The following is a 17,692-nucleotide window of genomic DNA, read 5'->3' as shown; positions in this document are numbered from 1 at the left end:
CAGGTGGAATGCAGAGGGAGTTTTGAGTTGTGAATAACAGATATTAAATAAGAGTTTGATATACTGTTTTCCATGATATGACCCCTTTAATGTGAGTTTCAGATGGCTCCAGGCATTACATTTAGCACACCACACTACACATGCTTGTTGTCCGAGGTCAAACACTAAGTCAAAAATAGAAGCAGAAACTAGGAAGGACAGGCATTCTGATAGAATAGATGACAGATGAGTGGAATATAGACAGATAAAGCATCAGAGAGACCATGCGTTACCTTTAGAGAGGCTGTTAGAGCCATTATGAGGATAAGAGGAACCAACAGCTAGATATGCTGCAGAAGGAATGAGAGAAAGAGAACGAGAGAGAAGGTAAGGACAGAAGAAGAGAAGGAAGAGAGAGAAGTATTATATGCTGAGGAAGTCTGGTAAACATCCACTGAGGGTGAAAATGTGAGATACCATCACCAGCGGAGTGAGAGAGAGAGAGAGAGAGAGATAAAGGAGGAACAATGAAGCACCTGACAGCAGTCACTGTCCCGTGAGCAATCCTGGATTAAAATAAATGCATTCTCATTAGGTTTAAACACACACACATTTGTTTCACTATATTAGTGAGGACATTTGCACAGATTTCCACCGATTTTATATGAGGTTGAAAAGTATTTGGCCGAGAGTTCATGTGACCTCCAGTGAATCGCTGCTGCCATTGTGTTCTCATGAGCTGTTACAGCAATAAACTGCTGTCGCTATAGTACACATGATGCAAACATTCATGATTCAGACCCATAAATGTAAATGACCTAACAGACTATCTGTTGAGTGAAAAGCACTCATGTAACAGTAATAGAAATGAATACTATATTATAGAGAATATTATCCTGTAATCAGAGTCATCATCGGATCATTTAGATTGAGACACAGATTAAAAGATTATCTGGTTTATGGTCTACACTTAAATAGACTTAAAAAATATAAACACAGTAGATTTGTCTCCAAACTATAGTTAAAGGGTAGTTCACCCAAAAATGAAAATTCTGTCATTTATTACTCACCCTCATGCCGTTCCACACCCGTAAGACCTTCGTTAATCTTTGAAACACAAATTTTAGTTGAAATCCGATGGCTCCGTCAGGGCCTCCATAGGGAGCAATGACATTTCCTCTCTCAAGATCCATAAAGGTACTAAAAACATATTTAAATCGGTTCATGTGAGTACAGTGGTTCAATGTTAATATTATAAATCGACGAGAATATTTGTGGAGCGCCAAAAAAAACAAAATAACGGCTTATTTAGTGATGGCCGATTTCAAAACACTGCTTCATGAAGATTCGGAGCATAATGAATCAGTGTGTCGAATCATGATTCAGATCGCGTGTCAAACTGCCAACGGCTGAAATCATGTGACTTTGGCGCTCCGAACAGCAGATTCGATACACTGATTCATTTGTGCTCCGAATCTTCCTGAAGCAGTGTTTTGAAATCGGCCATCACTAAAGTCGTTATTTTGGGGTTTTTTGGCGCTCCAAAAATATTCTCGTCGCTTTATAATATTAATATTGAACCACTGTACTCACATGAACCGATTTAAATATGTTTTTAGTACCTTTATGGATCTTGAGAGAGGAAGTTTCCATTGCTCCCTATGGAGGCCTCACGGAGCTATCGGATTTCAAATAAAATATCTTAATTTGTGTTCCAAAGATGAACGAAGGTCTTACGGGTGTACATGAGGGTAAGTAATAAATGGCAGAATTTTCATTTTTGGGTGAACTAACCCTTTAAGTAAACAAAGCTTGGTAAATAATGAACTCCTTGTAAATACCCAAATTCTAACCTAACTCTAAACATCTTAATATCTAACCCATGTTACATCAGCATAATAAGAATTAGTGTAAATAAAACTTTAGTAAATGTACACTACCGTTCAAAGGTTTGGGGCAAGTAAGATTTTTTTTAAATGTTTTGAAAGAAGTCTCTTCTGCTCACCAATGATGCATTTATTTGATCAAAAATACAGTAAAAAAAAAATGTAAAATATGATTACAAAATAACTTTTCTATTTGAAAGCATTTTAAAATGTAATTTATTCCTGTGATCTTGTATTATTATTACTCCAGTCTTTAGTGTCACATGATCCTTCAGAAATCATTCTAATATGAGTGGCAGTTCAAGAAATGTTTTTAACATTGTCATTGTAGGCAACGGCTGTGCCGCTCTTTTTTTTTTTTTTTTTTGTCTGTACTGTCACTTTTGATCAATTTAACGCATCTTTGCTGAAAGTATTAATTTCTTTCCAACAAAAAATGAGCATCTCCTCAAACTTTTGAACGGTAGTGTCCATCTTGTCTTTGTATGCCAAATTTCCATATGTTCATCCATTTCCATATATTCATTAAAATTCCAAATCACTGGAATAATCAATTCCCATTCTGTAGCTCTCTCTCTCTCTCTCTAACACACACACACCTGTCCTTACCCGAGGTGAAATGGTGAGCTGGGAGCTCTTCACTCAACTGAAGCATCCTGACAATCACGGCACTTTGTCACTGACATCAAGACATACCTCTATCCCGACCCAAACACACACACCTTACCGCAGAAACAACATGAGCTGAACCACAAGCCTCAAAAACACTCATGACTCTGCAGTCCAGCCACTCTGATCCGCTCGGTCTAGTTCAGACGTCCCTATATATACACCCTAACTGTGTCATGAAGAGACCTCAGCAATAAGTGACACATTAGTAATCACAGAAACGAGGAGACCTTTGATCTCCGGTAAAACATCAGGTGGTGTCAGTCCGGTCATTTCACTTCCACTATCACAGTGGACCTTGCAAAACAGTTTGCCACAAATTTGAGATAAATTGAGAGATCTGTGATTTTTGCTTAGGTAATCAACAATGACAGAGCACAACACAATAACACCGTACAACCACATGATGCTTGATGCTTGATGGATGTTTGACCTGGAATCTTGAGTGAGCCGTCATTCTTTTACCGGTGTTACTGTTAACTGAAAATAAAATAAAAACTATTAGAATTAATTTTCGGTAACTGAAATAAAGCTGAAATTAAACTAAATAAAACATAAATATTAGATGAAAAACTCATTTACTGCAGTTAGTTAGGCAACATTTCAAATTTTCGTTATTTTAAAGGTGCAATGTGAAAGATTTGGGAGGATCTATTGACAGAAATGGAATATAATATACATAACTATGTTTTCAGTGGTGTATAAAGACCTTACATAATGAACCGTTATGTTTTTATTACCTTAGAATGAGCCATTTCTATCTACATACACCGCGGGTCCCCCGACATGCCAAGTTGTCATTTTGCGCCGGCAAGTTTCTACAGCAGCCCTAAACGGACAAACACTCTACAGAGCGCGTTTCATTACTATGTTGTTCTTCTTCTAAATCATAGTAGTAGTAGTAGTAGTAGTAGTCGTCGTCGTCTGGTTTATTAGAAGCAGAGACCATTCTTTGTTAGAAGTAATAAGAAACCTCATTGCTTGACTGGCTAACGTACTCTCTGTTGTCTCAGACGATGACATCTTTGACTTGTGTCGGCCAGACGGCCTCCGTAGCTTCTCTATTTTGCTTCGAAAGAGAGGAGTGAGCTGCCACTGGTTGCAGTTCGCAACCTCACCTCTAGATGCTGCAAAAATGTACACACTGCACCTTTAAGTTTAAGCTAAAGTTATCAAACAATTGAAATAAAAGTAAAACTAAACAAATATTTTAAAAATAATTAAAATGACAAAACCACATAAAATGATTAAAACACTCTAAAATTAAAATAAATGAAAATATAGCTAAAACATTTTAAAGGGATAGTTCACCCAAAAATGAAAATTTGATGTTTATCTGCTTACCCCCAGCGCATCCAAGATGTAGGTGTCTTTGTTTCTTCAGTAGAACACAAATAATGATTTTTAACTGCAACCGCTGCAGTCTGTCAGTTGTATAATGCAAGTCAGCGGGAACGTGGACTATAAGAGTAAATAAAACATGACAGACAAATCCAAATGAAACCCTGCGGCTCGTGACGACACATTGATGTCCTAAGACACGAAACGATCGGTTTGTGCGAGAAACCGAACAGTATTTATATAATTTTTCATTATGTCCAACAGCATTCATCACTCGATTCGTTTGGTCTGATCGTGCTCTGACAGCGGCAGTGATGTCTCGCTCTCATTGAAGTATATGCGCGAGACATCACTGCCGCTGTCAGAGTGTGATCAGACCAAACGAATCGAGTGATGAATGCAGTTGGACATAGTGGTGTATTAGAGGTAAAAAAATGAGAGGTAAATACTGTTTGGTTTCTCGCACAAACTGATCGTTTTGTGTCTTAGGACATGTGTCGTCACGAGCCGCAGGGTTTAATTTGGATTTGTCTGTCGTGTTTTATTTACTCTTATAGTCCAAGTTCCCGCTGACTTGCATTATACCACTGACAGATGGCAGCGGTTGCAGTTAAAAATCATCATTTGTGTTCGACTGAAGAAACAAAGACACCTACATCTTGGATGCCCTGGGGGTAAGCAGATAAACATCAAATTTTCATTTTTGGGTGAACTATCCCTTTAATAAATATTATAGTATATAAATACTACTAAAATAAGAATGCCTATTACAGATATAAAATGAATCTCTTTATTTGCTTTAATTAGATAAGCTTTAATTGCATATGCACATACTGAAATAAATGAATTGAAATAAACGTTAAATTTTCTCTCTAGTTAATTGTGTTCTGGGATCTTCTATCATGTCTCTCTCTCTATAATATGACTCTCTTATATTGTGTTCAAATATTGTGCTCTTTGTTCATGCACTCTTGTGTTCAGCCCTGCGTTTATAAACCTGAAATAGCCTCCATCTGCCCCCTCTCTCTCTCCTTCTCAGATTATTCTTAGTATCACATCATCATCCAGCTGGGTGAAACTAGGGCAAAAAGTCTCAGCAGGTCTCTGGCTATGTGCCCCTCTTTTCAAAGCTACCCTACATACCCCCATACCCTCGCTCATTAGAGCTCTAGCACGTACACATGAGATTTAATCACTGAACCCACTGACTTGATGTTTTAATAGTATCTAACGGCAGAGCCACAGAGTCATACGTCACGGCTGTTTCAAGACAGGCACACCAGGCCAGCTGTCTTAGACTGGATGTTGGGGTGGAGATTATAGCCTCATTAAGGGTAGGGTTAATGGTGGGGGTGGGTTAGGCGAACGTCAGCTCTGCCTTAACTTCCGGTCTGAGACAGCTGGCCTGGCGTGGCTGTGACATAATGGAACTGCTGCTCTGCAATTAGACATATCTATGATGTTTGTGTAGTTAAAGATACAGTCACATTAAAAAAAACAAAAAACAAACAAAAAAAAACATTTGCTCTGATTAGCAAAAAAGAAAAAAGCAGAATTTCAAGTCGTCACAGGAGTGCTGTGGACATGAAATCTGATTAGGCCAAATTTGGATGTTTATTTGGCATCACACTCAACCTTGATAGAGAGGACAAGCACTGCAATAAGTGAAAAAAAAAAAAACCCTACAAATATATATAAAAAAAAAAAAAAAAAAAATCGAAGCAAGAGAAATGTTGATGAAATATGCACTTAAAAAATAAAAATAAAAGTATTGATAAAAAAAAAGTTCAGCTTAAATAAAAATGGACTATTTCAACCATGCATGCAGGGCTGTAACTAAATGATTAATCTGTCAATCAATCGATTATTATATACCGACTCCTTGATCATTTATATCTTCGCAATATGTAAACTTTATTATTGCACAGGTCTATATATAATATTGTATGTATAAATATATACAATTTTACTCGCATACATACTATATACTCATGTAAAGCCATGCTATATAGCACATCTCTATCAACTGCGTGATTCGTAATATCATATAAAATGTAAAGTACTTTATTGACCATCTCGAATCTGCCAAATGCAACTGATGAATGAAGATATTAAAATATTAGGGTACATTAACATCATGATTTTCTTTAAAACTGCTTTGAATTTGAATTAATCGGATAAAAAAAACATCTAAAATTATTAGTAGAAAAAAGAAAATTCCATTTTAACCCATTATTTACAAAATTGTTATTCCACATTCTGCACAGTGTTGTCAGGGTTGCCACGTTCACACAACAAAACCTGCCCAATTACTACTCAAAACTAGCCCAATCGTGTTTCAGGGGGTGGGGTTCCCCTGGTAAAATTTGCGTTCCATGGGATAAATATCATGTTATTTTGGATCGCTTTAACCCATGGCAACAGTGTAAAAGTAGCCCAATACCGCGGGAAAACCACGGACTTGGCAATGTTGAGTGTTGTCCACCAACAATGTGCAATTTGAAGACAATGAATAGTGCAAAAAAAGTTAAACACTAGGTGTTGCTAACGTTAACATTTAAATCAACTATAAGCGGAGTCTCCCATGCATTTTCATTGTTGGCTACATATGAGGTTCCATAACTTCCATGCCTGTAGCCAGTAGGAGCTAATTTAGTATGTAGTATGGACCAGTGATAATCCTGCAGGAAATACACCAAGCATGTCACATGATGTCATGTCGGTCAGCTTAAAGATGACATCAGCACAACATGAGCTCTCACAAATGACATCAGCACAAGTATAGCTGATCTTAGAGATGCAGAGATACACGAGCCCTGACTTCCTGTACATGCTGTAAAATCAAACCAGCACACACCCTCAAAAAAATGGCACAACAAGTCAAGGAAATGTTTAACAATGCCTGCAAGCAACTACGCAAACAGATGGACAACACATACTGCATTCATACGGGTGCAGAAATGCACAAGCGTGAGTTCACCCTACGTGCCCTGGCCATTATAGATGACCTTGAATTGTCAGAAGTACTGTAGTGTCTATAAGTAGCACAAACACTTAAAAATAAAACACTCAAACACAACTCTTTATCATAAGTGCATGTACGAATCTCAATATCGTCTCACCTTCTGCAGCATATTGATCATAGAGCTCCTCATTCTGTATGTTTAGTACTGGCATGTCTGCTCCTTTCTCCTCTCTCTATTCATCCATCCATCTGCCCCTCTCCCTCCCGCCCCGTGACGCCCGGCCGGCTCTGCTGTCAGCTGCACTTAAGAGACCTGACCACTGAATTCCTGTGCCCTTGCCAGTGACGGGCACACATACAAGCGCACACACACACACACACACACACACACACACACACACACACACACACACACACACACACACACACACACACACACACACACACACACACACACACACACACACACACACACACACACTTCCTCAAGCATATGTGCACCCGTGTAGGGCAGTCATAGCAATACTACCAACTTAACTACATGTTTCAGTAGCTCAGCTGTTTTCAAAAAAATGTAGATTTGCTAGTACGAAGCCACTGTTCCCCAATACAAAAGGATAAAATAAATATACTGATACAACATATGTATCAGTATACAATTGCCACACACAGCTTTATAGCAGAGCAAATGGAGGTTACAAAAACAAACAAGCTGTCTTAAAATTCCCTCTCTCCTATATGTAACTTTGGAAAGTTTGATTGATTTTAAGGAATCGGTTTGTTCTGGAAACTCATGTAAACAAACATTTTTAAAAGGTTTAAATGTTATAAGCAACTATGAATTATTTACTCTTTTTAAATGTGCAATGCATCCTAGGAGACACACAGTATAAAAAAAACAAACAAAACAAAAACAAACAAAAAAAAAACAAAAACAAATTAAAAGCATTATTAAAAAATATGAATTATTTGAGTAATGAGAACGATAAATAAATAAATAAATGAATAAATTATATATATATATATATAGTATTCTCGTCACTTCATAATATTAAGGTTGAACCACTGTAGTCACGTTGACTATTTTATCGATGTCTTTGCACCTTTCAAGGCCCAGAAAGGTAGTAACGTCATTGCTGCCTATGTGTGGATCAGATACCCTTGGATTTCATCAAAAATATCTTAATTTGTGTTCTGAGGATGAACAAAGGTCTTACGGGGTTGGGACGACATGAGGGTGAGTACTTAATGACAGAAATTTCATTTTTGGGGGAACTAACCCTTTAACACTACCCATATTCATACTATATACACAACATACTTTTTAAAGGTTGCAAAGTAAATTCAAATTCAAATGTAGTACCTACTCAGAGAGTATGTGATTTCGGATGCACTGCATGACTATTCGAATTCAATATTTCAAATCCAAGTTTTAAAATTTCTTTATATTTCCAGGATATTTCCCTGCCAACTTCATTATTATCTCGTACAGTCAACTCCAGAATTATTGAAACCCTTGTTAAATATGATCAAAGAGGGCTTTGAAAATAAAATCTTCATAGTTTATTCTTTTGATCTTGCATTCAAAAAAATTCACAAAATTCTAACTTATCATTGAAGTAAAACTATTGAAAGTGGGGGGAAAAATCTCATTGTGAAAAATGTTTTTTTTTTTCTAGTTCACTTTGGCCACAATTATTGGCACCCAATTATTGCACCATCCCTTTCCCCCAAGATAACAGCTCCGAGTCTTCTTCTATAATGCCTGATGAATTTGGAGATCACCTGACAAGAGATCAGAGACCATTCCTTCATGCAGAATCTCTCCAGATCCTTCAGACTTCCAACTCTATGTTGGCTCCTCTTCTCTTCAGTTCACCCCAATCAATTTCTATTGGGTTCAGGTCAGGGGACTGGGACGATTATGGCAGAAACTTCATTTTGTGCTCAGTGACACATTTTTGTGTTGGTTTTGATGTTTGTTTTGGGTCATTGTCCTGATAAAGATCCAACCATGGCCCATTATAAGATTTCTAGCAGAGGCGGTCAGGTTTTGATTTTTCTCTGTTGGTATTTGATAGAATCCATGACACCATGTATCTGAACAAGATGTCCAGGACCTCCAGCAGAGAAATAGGCCCACAACATTAAAGATCCAGCAGTATATTTAGCCATGGGCATGGGGTACTTTTTATCTCTGTTTGCACCAAACCCATCTGGTGGGTTTGCTAACAAAAAGCTTTTTTTTAGTTTCATCTGACCATAGAAGCCGGTCCAGTTTGAAGACCAAGTCGTGTCTGACAACTAAATATGCTGGAGTTTGTTTTTGGATGAGTGAGGAGGATTTTTCAACTTGTGGGGACGAAGGTGCTGTTCAATAAATCTTTTTTAGGCTTTCTGACCCCAAGACTTAACTAATTCTCCAGCTGTGATCCTTGGAGAGTCTTTAGCCACACAAACTATCTTCATTAAGACAATAGACACGCGTCCTCTTCCAGGCAGATTTGTAACATCTTTAGTTGATTAGAACTTCTTAATTATTGCCCTGATGGTGGAAAAGGGGAATTTCAATGCTTTAGCTATTTTCTTACAGCCACTTTCTATTTTGTGAAGCTCAACAATCTTTTGCTGCACATCAGAACTATATTATTTACTCATGGCTTTACTCATTGTGATGAATGATTAAGGAAATTTGGCCTTTGTGTTTCCTCATGTTTATACTCCTGTGGAACAGGAAGTCATGGTTTTTATAATGCGAGTTTCCCCCCTACTTTCAATTGTTTTACTTCAATGATAGGATAGAATTTTTGAGTTTTTTAATGAAGGATCAAAAGGATAAATGATGCAGATTTATTTTCACAGCTGCCTTTGCTCATATTTACCAAGGGTGCCAATAATTCTGGAGTTGACTGTATATAAAAACACAATGGCCCCTTAAGTTGCTTCAATGCAATTACCAACTTGTTAGGAGTTTGCAGTATAGCTAACTATGTTTCAAAAGAGCAGCCTGACTGTAGTTTGACTCCTTTAAATTTATGAGTAGCTTGTATTTTGTTTCAAAGTAGCTTCCCTAACAATGGCAAATCTGACATAAATAGCAACCAAACAGTCATGCACACGTGTTTGGCAACAAACACACACTCAAAGTGACTTACTCATGTAGCGGAAAGTTTCCTCAGCCAGCATGGGTGAGATGGTGCTGGGTTCTTCTGGAGAGCAGGAGGGGGAGATGACCCAGTCCTGACCCTCGTAAAGATACAGCGAATCCCCGCTGACACCCCTGTCGCAAACTTTACTGCCCTCATCTACAGGACAGACAGAAATAACCGAGCTTCATTGAATTTTACAGGTCAGAAGAGACAAGGTTGCACATTATGAATCCATGCACGCCATCTGCTGTTCATTCAAGTCAAAATAAACTTGGTCATATCATGAAGAATCATAATTTCCTTGATCTGTAGAAATAAAAATAAAATAACTTTCAGATCTCAAACTCCCTTCACAGATCGTTTGGGACTTCAGCAACTTTGTGACATTGCGAAGAATGTGTAAAACAACAAATTTTCATAATTAACTATGGATTATTCAATGGATTTTCTAAATGACTAGTCGATTAGTCTGCGATAAGGAAGCATTGTATAATTAGTCTGCATCATGTTTCACTTAATCATCCTAACCAATCCCTAGATGTCACAGAGATGACCATTCACGTTTACATGTCAGTCATGCCTATTAGATGATCAGAAACTTGTTCCACACAGTATAGGAATGTGTATGTGAAAAAGTTCACCATACATTACTGTATGTTTTAGCACCTGCCGCTCAGCATATCCATCCAAAGAATCTCAATATTAAAAGTTAAGGCTGAAGCCTAAATTTACAATTAAAAGTATGATATGATTTCAGGTCAATTTATTGAAAATTAATAAAAAGCATGTTTACAGCTATGCATAGCCTGCAATCATTCTAGAGAACGTTCTCAACCAGGGGGGCCACCGCAAACTTTCAAGAGGGCCACAAAATGGCTAAACGTGACTTTAAATTAGACAAAACAACTTTAAAATAAGCTGAAACAGCTAAAATAATAATAATAATAATAATAATGACAACAATAATAAAAAATTAACCATTATTTTAATTTGTTCCCACAACAACTATCATTTTTGTTTAAGAACCAGGGTTCTCATAGTCTTGGTAAATCCGGAAGTCATGGACATTTTCATAAAGAATGAAAATACATTAATCTAGTTATGTCAAAGGCAAATATTTTATTGGGTAGAAATTGCCAAACTTGCTGAGTAAAATATTATTTTTATAAACTCATATTCATGAATGACTAAAAATGTTACTTAATTGTTATTAATAATTAAATTTAAAATAATATTAATTATATTTAATTATATACACAATTATCTGTGCAATAATATATAATTATATTAATAATAATAAAACTTAAAAAATTATTAAGTATGGCATACAATGCTCAAAATGTTTAAAAAAACATTTTTCTGGTATAACACTTGTATGAAGTCTTCAGTTAAAAGCTTGTATTTAGCCTGTAAATTTGTCCAAATCATCCTTTTGAGGTGGAAAGAAATTACATCACGTCATAATTATTCTTCACTTATTGTTTCAAACTGATGGACGGGATGAAAATATGTTCTGTTGTAAAATCAACTGAACACCCTGAGCTTAGGTTTGTAATTAAATTGGACAATCCCTGATGCTAAATTTACCCTGAAATGACACATTAGAGAGCAATTACATGACGCACTTTATACTAAAACAATCAAGTGTACACATTCAGTCTGAACAACACAAGACAAATATACACAACATAACAAGAAACGTCAACCAGCAGACCACAGTCAATGAAACATCAACACATTTGACAGGTTGGAAATGTTGCATTGCTTTTAAAATTAAAGGGGAAATTGTTTACGTAATATATATGTGCGTGTTCTGTGTATAATAATTATGTATATATAAATACACACACATACAGGTATAAAGTTTAGAAATATATGCATGTATTATAAATATATATATATATATATATATATATATATATATATATATATATATATATATATATATATATATATATATATATATATATATATATAATATAAAATATATATAAATATAAACAAATATGTTATATATAAATATAAAATTTTTCTTAAATATATACATGAATGTGTGTGTATTTATATATACATAATTATTATACACAGAACACACACACATATATATTACGTGTAAACAGACTTTTATTTTGCAAACGATTAATCGCGATTAATCGTTGCAGCCCTACAACCATCCAAACAATTCCCTAAGGACAAAATGAAATCTCGCCCTACATTTGTTCTTGTTCGTGAAGCCATTTCACTCGGATTTTCATCACAATAGGGAAGAAAAGACAACTTCTGTTTCATGCCAACAATAACGAGTGTTCGACGTTGTCTTGCTCTAGAGGGAATCTTATGCAAATGTATTTGTCCATGCGATGTCACAAATCCCCACATGTTCAAAGGAACCGTTTTTGAAGCTTGATTAAATAAATGCTCTTTTAATTCTACTGAGGATGTTTTAAGCCATGCAATTTTGGAAGTTTTAAATGGTACAAAGACCCCTTATATGTAAAAGATCAAGGCAAATTTGATTTTTTTTTTTTCCATGTCATGAGCCCTTTAAGGTTAATTTCCCTATCTTTCTTTCTTTCTGTTAAAAAGTTATTTAACATTGCAAAGGTCACATTTACGCCGGAGTTGCTTTGTAACATATTTCCAGTTGGGTGAATATTTGGTTCAGTGGAGCAGTTTATTGTAGTCACACACACCTGTTCCCGCAGCTGTGTCCTTCTTCTCCACGCTCATGGGCTTCACCTCGAACATTCTGATTGATCAGCTGGGCGAATGAGGACGGGGCTCCTCACCCATTGCCCAAACCACACGTGCAGAAGACGTGAAGGCTGCTGATGTCACATCCTGTTTTGCATCAAAACACCATGGAGATGCACAGACTCTAGCCTATACCTGAAAGACATAGAAAATACCATGACATTTAACCATATGCACGTGTGTGTTTTCAGAGGCCTGCAGAGAAACATGTATATATAATCAGTCCCCATTCTCTCGCTGCTGACATTTCAGCTTTGGCTGAGTGTTTCTCCTCCTGCTGTTTGGCAGATTATTTCTCTGCTTCAGCAAGCGTGTATGTGACTGAGCGAGAGACAATGATCTAACACTTTAACCATTATGTAATTTGAAGAGTTATGTGAAGGGCTTGGGTTTGTCACTTGCAAAAAGTGTTTGATATATAAATAGTTTTCACCAAAACACCATAGTTACTACTAACGATTAAGCTTTCTGCGATAGTCGGTGTTGACAGTGTTTCGATTTTTTTATAATGATAAAAATCATTTAGTTCAGTTAAAAAACAAACACTATAATTAAAAACTGAACATGTTTGCTCAATGCAGCGTGAGCCGAACGAGAATCGCAGTACAGATCAGCAGCAGTCGTCAGATTTCATTTATCTCGAAAGTGAGGAGCTGACTGACAAGATGATGGCGGAAGATTTTTGCTGTATTTTAAATTTAAACCCAGTTCTAATAGGGAAACTGCAAAGGATTAGTTGTGTTTTTCCATTAAGAATAATAATCCAAGAACCCAACATTCAAGCAATTGCCACCCCCGAATTGGCACTAAATTGAAAACGAATGCAAAATGTGTGCATCTACTGACATTGAGCATTTCAGTTCCTTCTTATGGAAGCTCAACTTCCATAGGAATTAATTGAAAATGCTCGCTCTGCTCCGCACAGTTATGAATACCAATGTGGCCTTGCGTATTTTACTTTCGCTTTAAAATTAGCGATTTAAAAGCGAGGTGCAAAAGAGGGAACACTCCCTTCCCCATCCCGGTTTTCCTGTAGCTCAGTGGTTAGAGCATGGCACTAGCGATGCCAAAGGTCATGGGTTCGATCCCAGGGATTGCACATACTCAGATATAAATGTATAGTATAATGCAATGTAAGTCGCTTTGGATAAAAGCGTCTGCTAAATGCATAAATGTAAATGATAGCGATGTTGTCACACGTCGATTAACCGGTGGGAAAATTTCCTCACAGTCACAACCATACTAACGTTTTTTTTTTCCTCCCAGATTTATTTTTGGTGTTTTTGCCTTCATTATGATAGGACAGTAAGCAGACATGAAGCGAAATGGGAGAAAGAGGGGGACAGGATCGGGAAAGGTCCAAGAGCCGGGACTTGAACTTGGGTCGCACGAAGCGCAACGGCGCTATATGTCGGTGAGCTGCCCACGAGGCTATCGGATTCGGTGCTGACAGTTACTGCTAATGATTATATGATTTAGATTTGTTTTTATGACCGATACCTTTTATTTTTTTATGTTGAAGTATGATATCCAGAACCCATTTTTAATTAGTTTTATTACAACAAAATTAGCCAATAACCAAATTATCATTACACTAAAATAAGCATAATATGCATTATGAATAACAACAGCAAAAACAATACTTTAATTAAACCTGATTATTATTTTTAGATTCATAATGTACACTATAGATTAATAAAACAGTGTACATTATGTTATTATCAATGTATTATTACTACTATTATTGCTAATTATTAATAAAAATGGTATGCATAATGAATACTTTTACTACTACTATAAAATAATTATTTTTATCGTTATGATAGAGTAGCATACATGGTTATGAGTGCAGATTGGACTTAATTTGTATTTTCTAATGCAGTGACACTGATACAAGTGGGACTTTAGTGTCCAAATACTTTTTGGGGCCTCTAAAGCTTGACTGTTGTCTTCAGGACATGCCACGTAGCAGCTGTCTCAGAGAGGGGAGTGAGGGGCACTTCCTGTTGTTCAGAAAATGAAAGGCTCCAGCATGATTTAAAGGAGCACACATGAACTTCATGTCTTGAGGTCTGGAGAGAAGAAAATCCCATAGAACTGGCCAGTTGCATAAACTTAGCCACCATGTTAAGAAGACTGTGTTTTAAGGCCAACTTGCTGTTAACCGATGGCTAATCTGTCTAACTTTTCCAATTCAAATTAGACCAATCTACCATTTTATGTAACTTGATGTATATTTTTTCCAGTCTTGAAGAAAAAACTATGACGACTTACTTTTAAGACTAGTCTAAGCAGTATTTATGCAACTGGCCACAGTGCACAAGGTGATGTTTACAGAGCACAGTATTCATTTGGGAAACAGGAGCTGTTTCTATAATGGATGAAAGATGAGAGCCAAAACTCTGCTTATAAAAACGTAATAAAATAATCACCAGGCAAACAAAAAATAAAGTCAGATAACAGAGAAGTACATTACATTCTCATTGAATCATTTAGCAGAACCTTTAATACAGCACAATTTACAAATTATATGTAATATTACTACAATTTAAAATAACTGTTATAAAACTGTTTTCTGTTGTAAAATGTAATTTATTCCTGTGATGCAAAGCTGAATTTTCAGTATCATTACTCTAGTCTTCAGTGTCACATGATCTTTCAGAAATCATTCTAATATGCTAATTTGCTGCTCAAGAAACATTTTTTATTATTATCAATGTTGAAAATATTGTTGCGCTTTTTTGTATTTTTGTGGAATTTTTTTTCAGGATCCTTCGATGAAGAGAAATTTCAAAAGAAAAGCATTTATTTGAAATGTTATGTAACAATGTGCATATGTTTGTCAAGAGGGAGTGTAATGTGTGTTTTTGTGCATAGAGAGAACAAAACAGACCTGTCGTATACCGCAAACAAAAGTGAAAGTGAAAATAGAAATATAAACGTATTACGTATAATAATGGGAACAATTTAATGTAACATATTCATTATAATGACAATTACTTGGCTAATAAATTTCAAGTTAAACTCTAGCTTCATTTTGTTTTACATTTTCAAAATTATACTGCAATTCTGATTGTACCGACAATCTCATCCGATTTCATTTCCAACTAATCCTCAGAACAAGATCCTAAGCACTTAATCCGTATTAATCAGTATTGTACTGTCCCTCTCGTTTCCCATAAAACTCCAGAAGAATTTACTGAACCTGAAAAACGTGATTTATTCTCTTGTTATTGTCAGAAGATAAGCAGCTCTGCAAGGCCTTTCTGTCAAATAATTTCCTACAACGATATTTACATTCCTTCTCTTTTTGTCTTTCTTCAGGAAGCTATTGTATTTTTGGGAAGTGACGACAACTTCTGTTCTTTTAATATCGAGCCTCATGCCCACAATGTCTGACCAGCCCATTACAGGAAACAGATATTCAAAAGCCTCTTTATCAACCAGATGGATAATAATCTCAACCTGGCTCTGCAGCATCACTGGATTAGAAAAAAAAAAAATATCAAAACATCAGACTGTCCTTTTACTGACACATCAAGCGCAACTTGCAGACGCTTCCCAGAAGTAAATGCATTTTTGTAAAAGTGCGGTTCTGCTGTTCAGACGCTCCTCTGCTTCTGCAACGGCATGAATCCAAACGGTTCCTCGGCATTGTGTCTGATCCAGACGTTAATGCAGAGCTCATGACAGCTGCTGCTGAAATTATACCAGCATGACTTCCAACAAGCTCCATCTAAACGACACCTGGAATAAGTTATTACACGTCGTCCCATATATTCTCAGCTTCTCGGTTTGCTCAAGGGCAAGAAGAACTGCCAATAAACCTCCATTAGCAATTTGTCAATTGATCTATTCCTCAATCTTCCCTCTGACCCACAGTTATGTTACAGCAAGCTGTCTGCTGCTACAAACTAAAACAAAACAACAACAAAAAAACCTTGTGAGAGGATCCAGAGGGCTCATGTTTAAGTCTGAAATATGACTGTAAAAAAAAATTTGAGCTTAGACTTTTCTTTTAATTAAAGAAAATTGTTAATTCTGTTATTAAACCAAAAACAATCACACACACATATACATATATATATATATATACATATATATATATATATATATATATATATATATATATTATCTTGTGATAATATATGTATATTCTTTTGATAATAAATATATAAATACAATATCATATAATCTGAAGGTCTGTTGATGTTCTGTCTATTAAAAGTCAACAGGTCGTGTTCATATAACTAAAATTCATAAATCATCAGATGATGACGACGGGTTATTAATTCTGTTTGGATATAATCACAAGCTCTCTGTGTATGATGAATGTAATTAAGATGAATGTGATGAAAATAAAAAAAAAACATGTATATCATCTGAACACAAACACATGAGCAAAGGCAGCAGAGAGATGGTGCATTGGTTTGATCTGATGCAACAGATTTCATAATCCCTGCAGATGTCACATTATATTATCTTTAAAAACGCTCAGAATTATAACAGAAAACACACCTACACATCTATTGAACACTCATTTGAAAACATACACACAATACATATGCGCTGAACTAGAGGAATTGATCTGCATCCCAATGGCCATATGACCAGACAAACGAGCCTCCCTCAGCACATCCGTGACCCGTCAAACTCATCCACTCATCCCTACATACACCCAAATGTCTGTATATGAGCTGTGAAAGAGCGGAAAATCACTCTCTCTTACCTTTAGTTCACTTAAAATCCGTTTATCTGAGCGATAGTGGAGCATGTGGCTCCTGTCAGCTCGAGCGTTTCAAACAATAGCGAACAGAGCGAGGAGGGAGGGGTATTTGGGGAAGAGTTTTGGGCAAAAATCTGGCGTCAGTGATCCACAATTACGTCATATATTCCGCGACATTTATTTTGTGATAAAAGTCCTCAAGAGATTTATTTATTTATTTATT

The 17,692-nt window shown here is 36.2% G+C and overlaps 1 protein-coding gene across 5 annotated transcripts in view; it reads right to left on the bottom strand.

The window, feature by feature from the left end:
• trak2 (trafficking protein, kinesin binding 2) overlaps positions 1 to 17,627 on the bottom strand; it is a 30,976-nt gene extending 13,349 nt beyond the window's left edge. The window contains exons 1-4 of one of the 5 annotated variants that reach the window (XM_048200285.1): positions 17,473 to 17,627; positions 12,683 to 12,878; positions 9,996 to 10,145; positions 273 to 329 (exon numbers count right to left, since the gene is read on the bottom strand). In XM_048200285.1, coding sequence (XP_048056242.1) covers positions 273 to 329; positions 9,996 to 10,145; positions 12,683 to 12,737 — 262 coding nt within the window. In that variant the 5' untranslated portion in view covers positions 12,738 to 12,878; positions 17,473 to 17,627. Of the gene's footprint in view, positions 1 to 272; positions 330 to 2,474; positions 3,136 to 6,997; positions 7,068 to 9,995; positions 10,146 to 12,682; positions 12,879 to 17,472 lie in introns of those variants that run through there. The other 4 variants (XM_048200286.1, XM_048200288.1, XM_048200287.1 and 1 more) reach the window with 4 other exon arrangements.
• Between the last annotated feature and the right edge of the window lie 65 nt (positions 17,628 to 17,692).

This window comes from Megalobrama amblycephala, linkage group LG8 (assembly GCF_018812025.1).
Source record: "Megalobrama amblycephala isolate DHTTF-2021 linkage group LG8, ASM1881202v1, whole genome shotgun sequence".
Taxonomy (NCBI): Eukaryota; Metazoa; Chordata; class Actinopteri; order Cypriniformes; family Xenocyprididae; genus Megalobrama; species Megalobrama amblycephala.
Note: the sequence above shows the minus strand (reverse complement) of the source record. Positions and strands in the feature narration are given on the sequence as shown.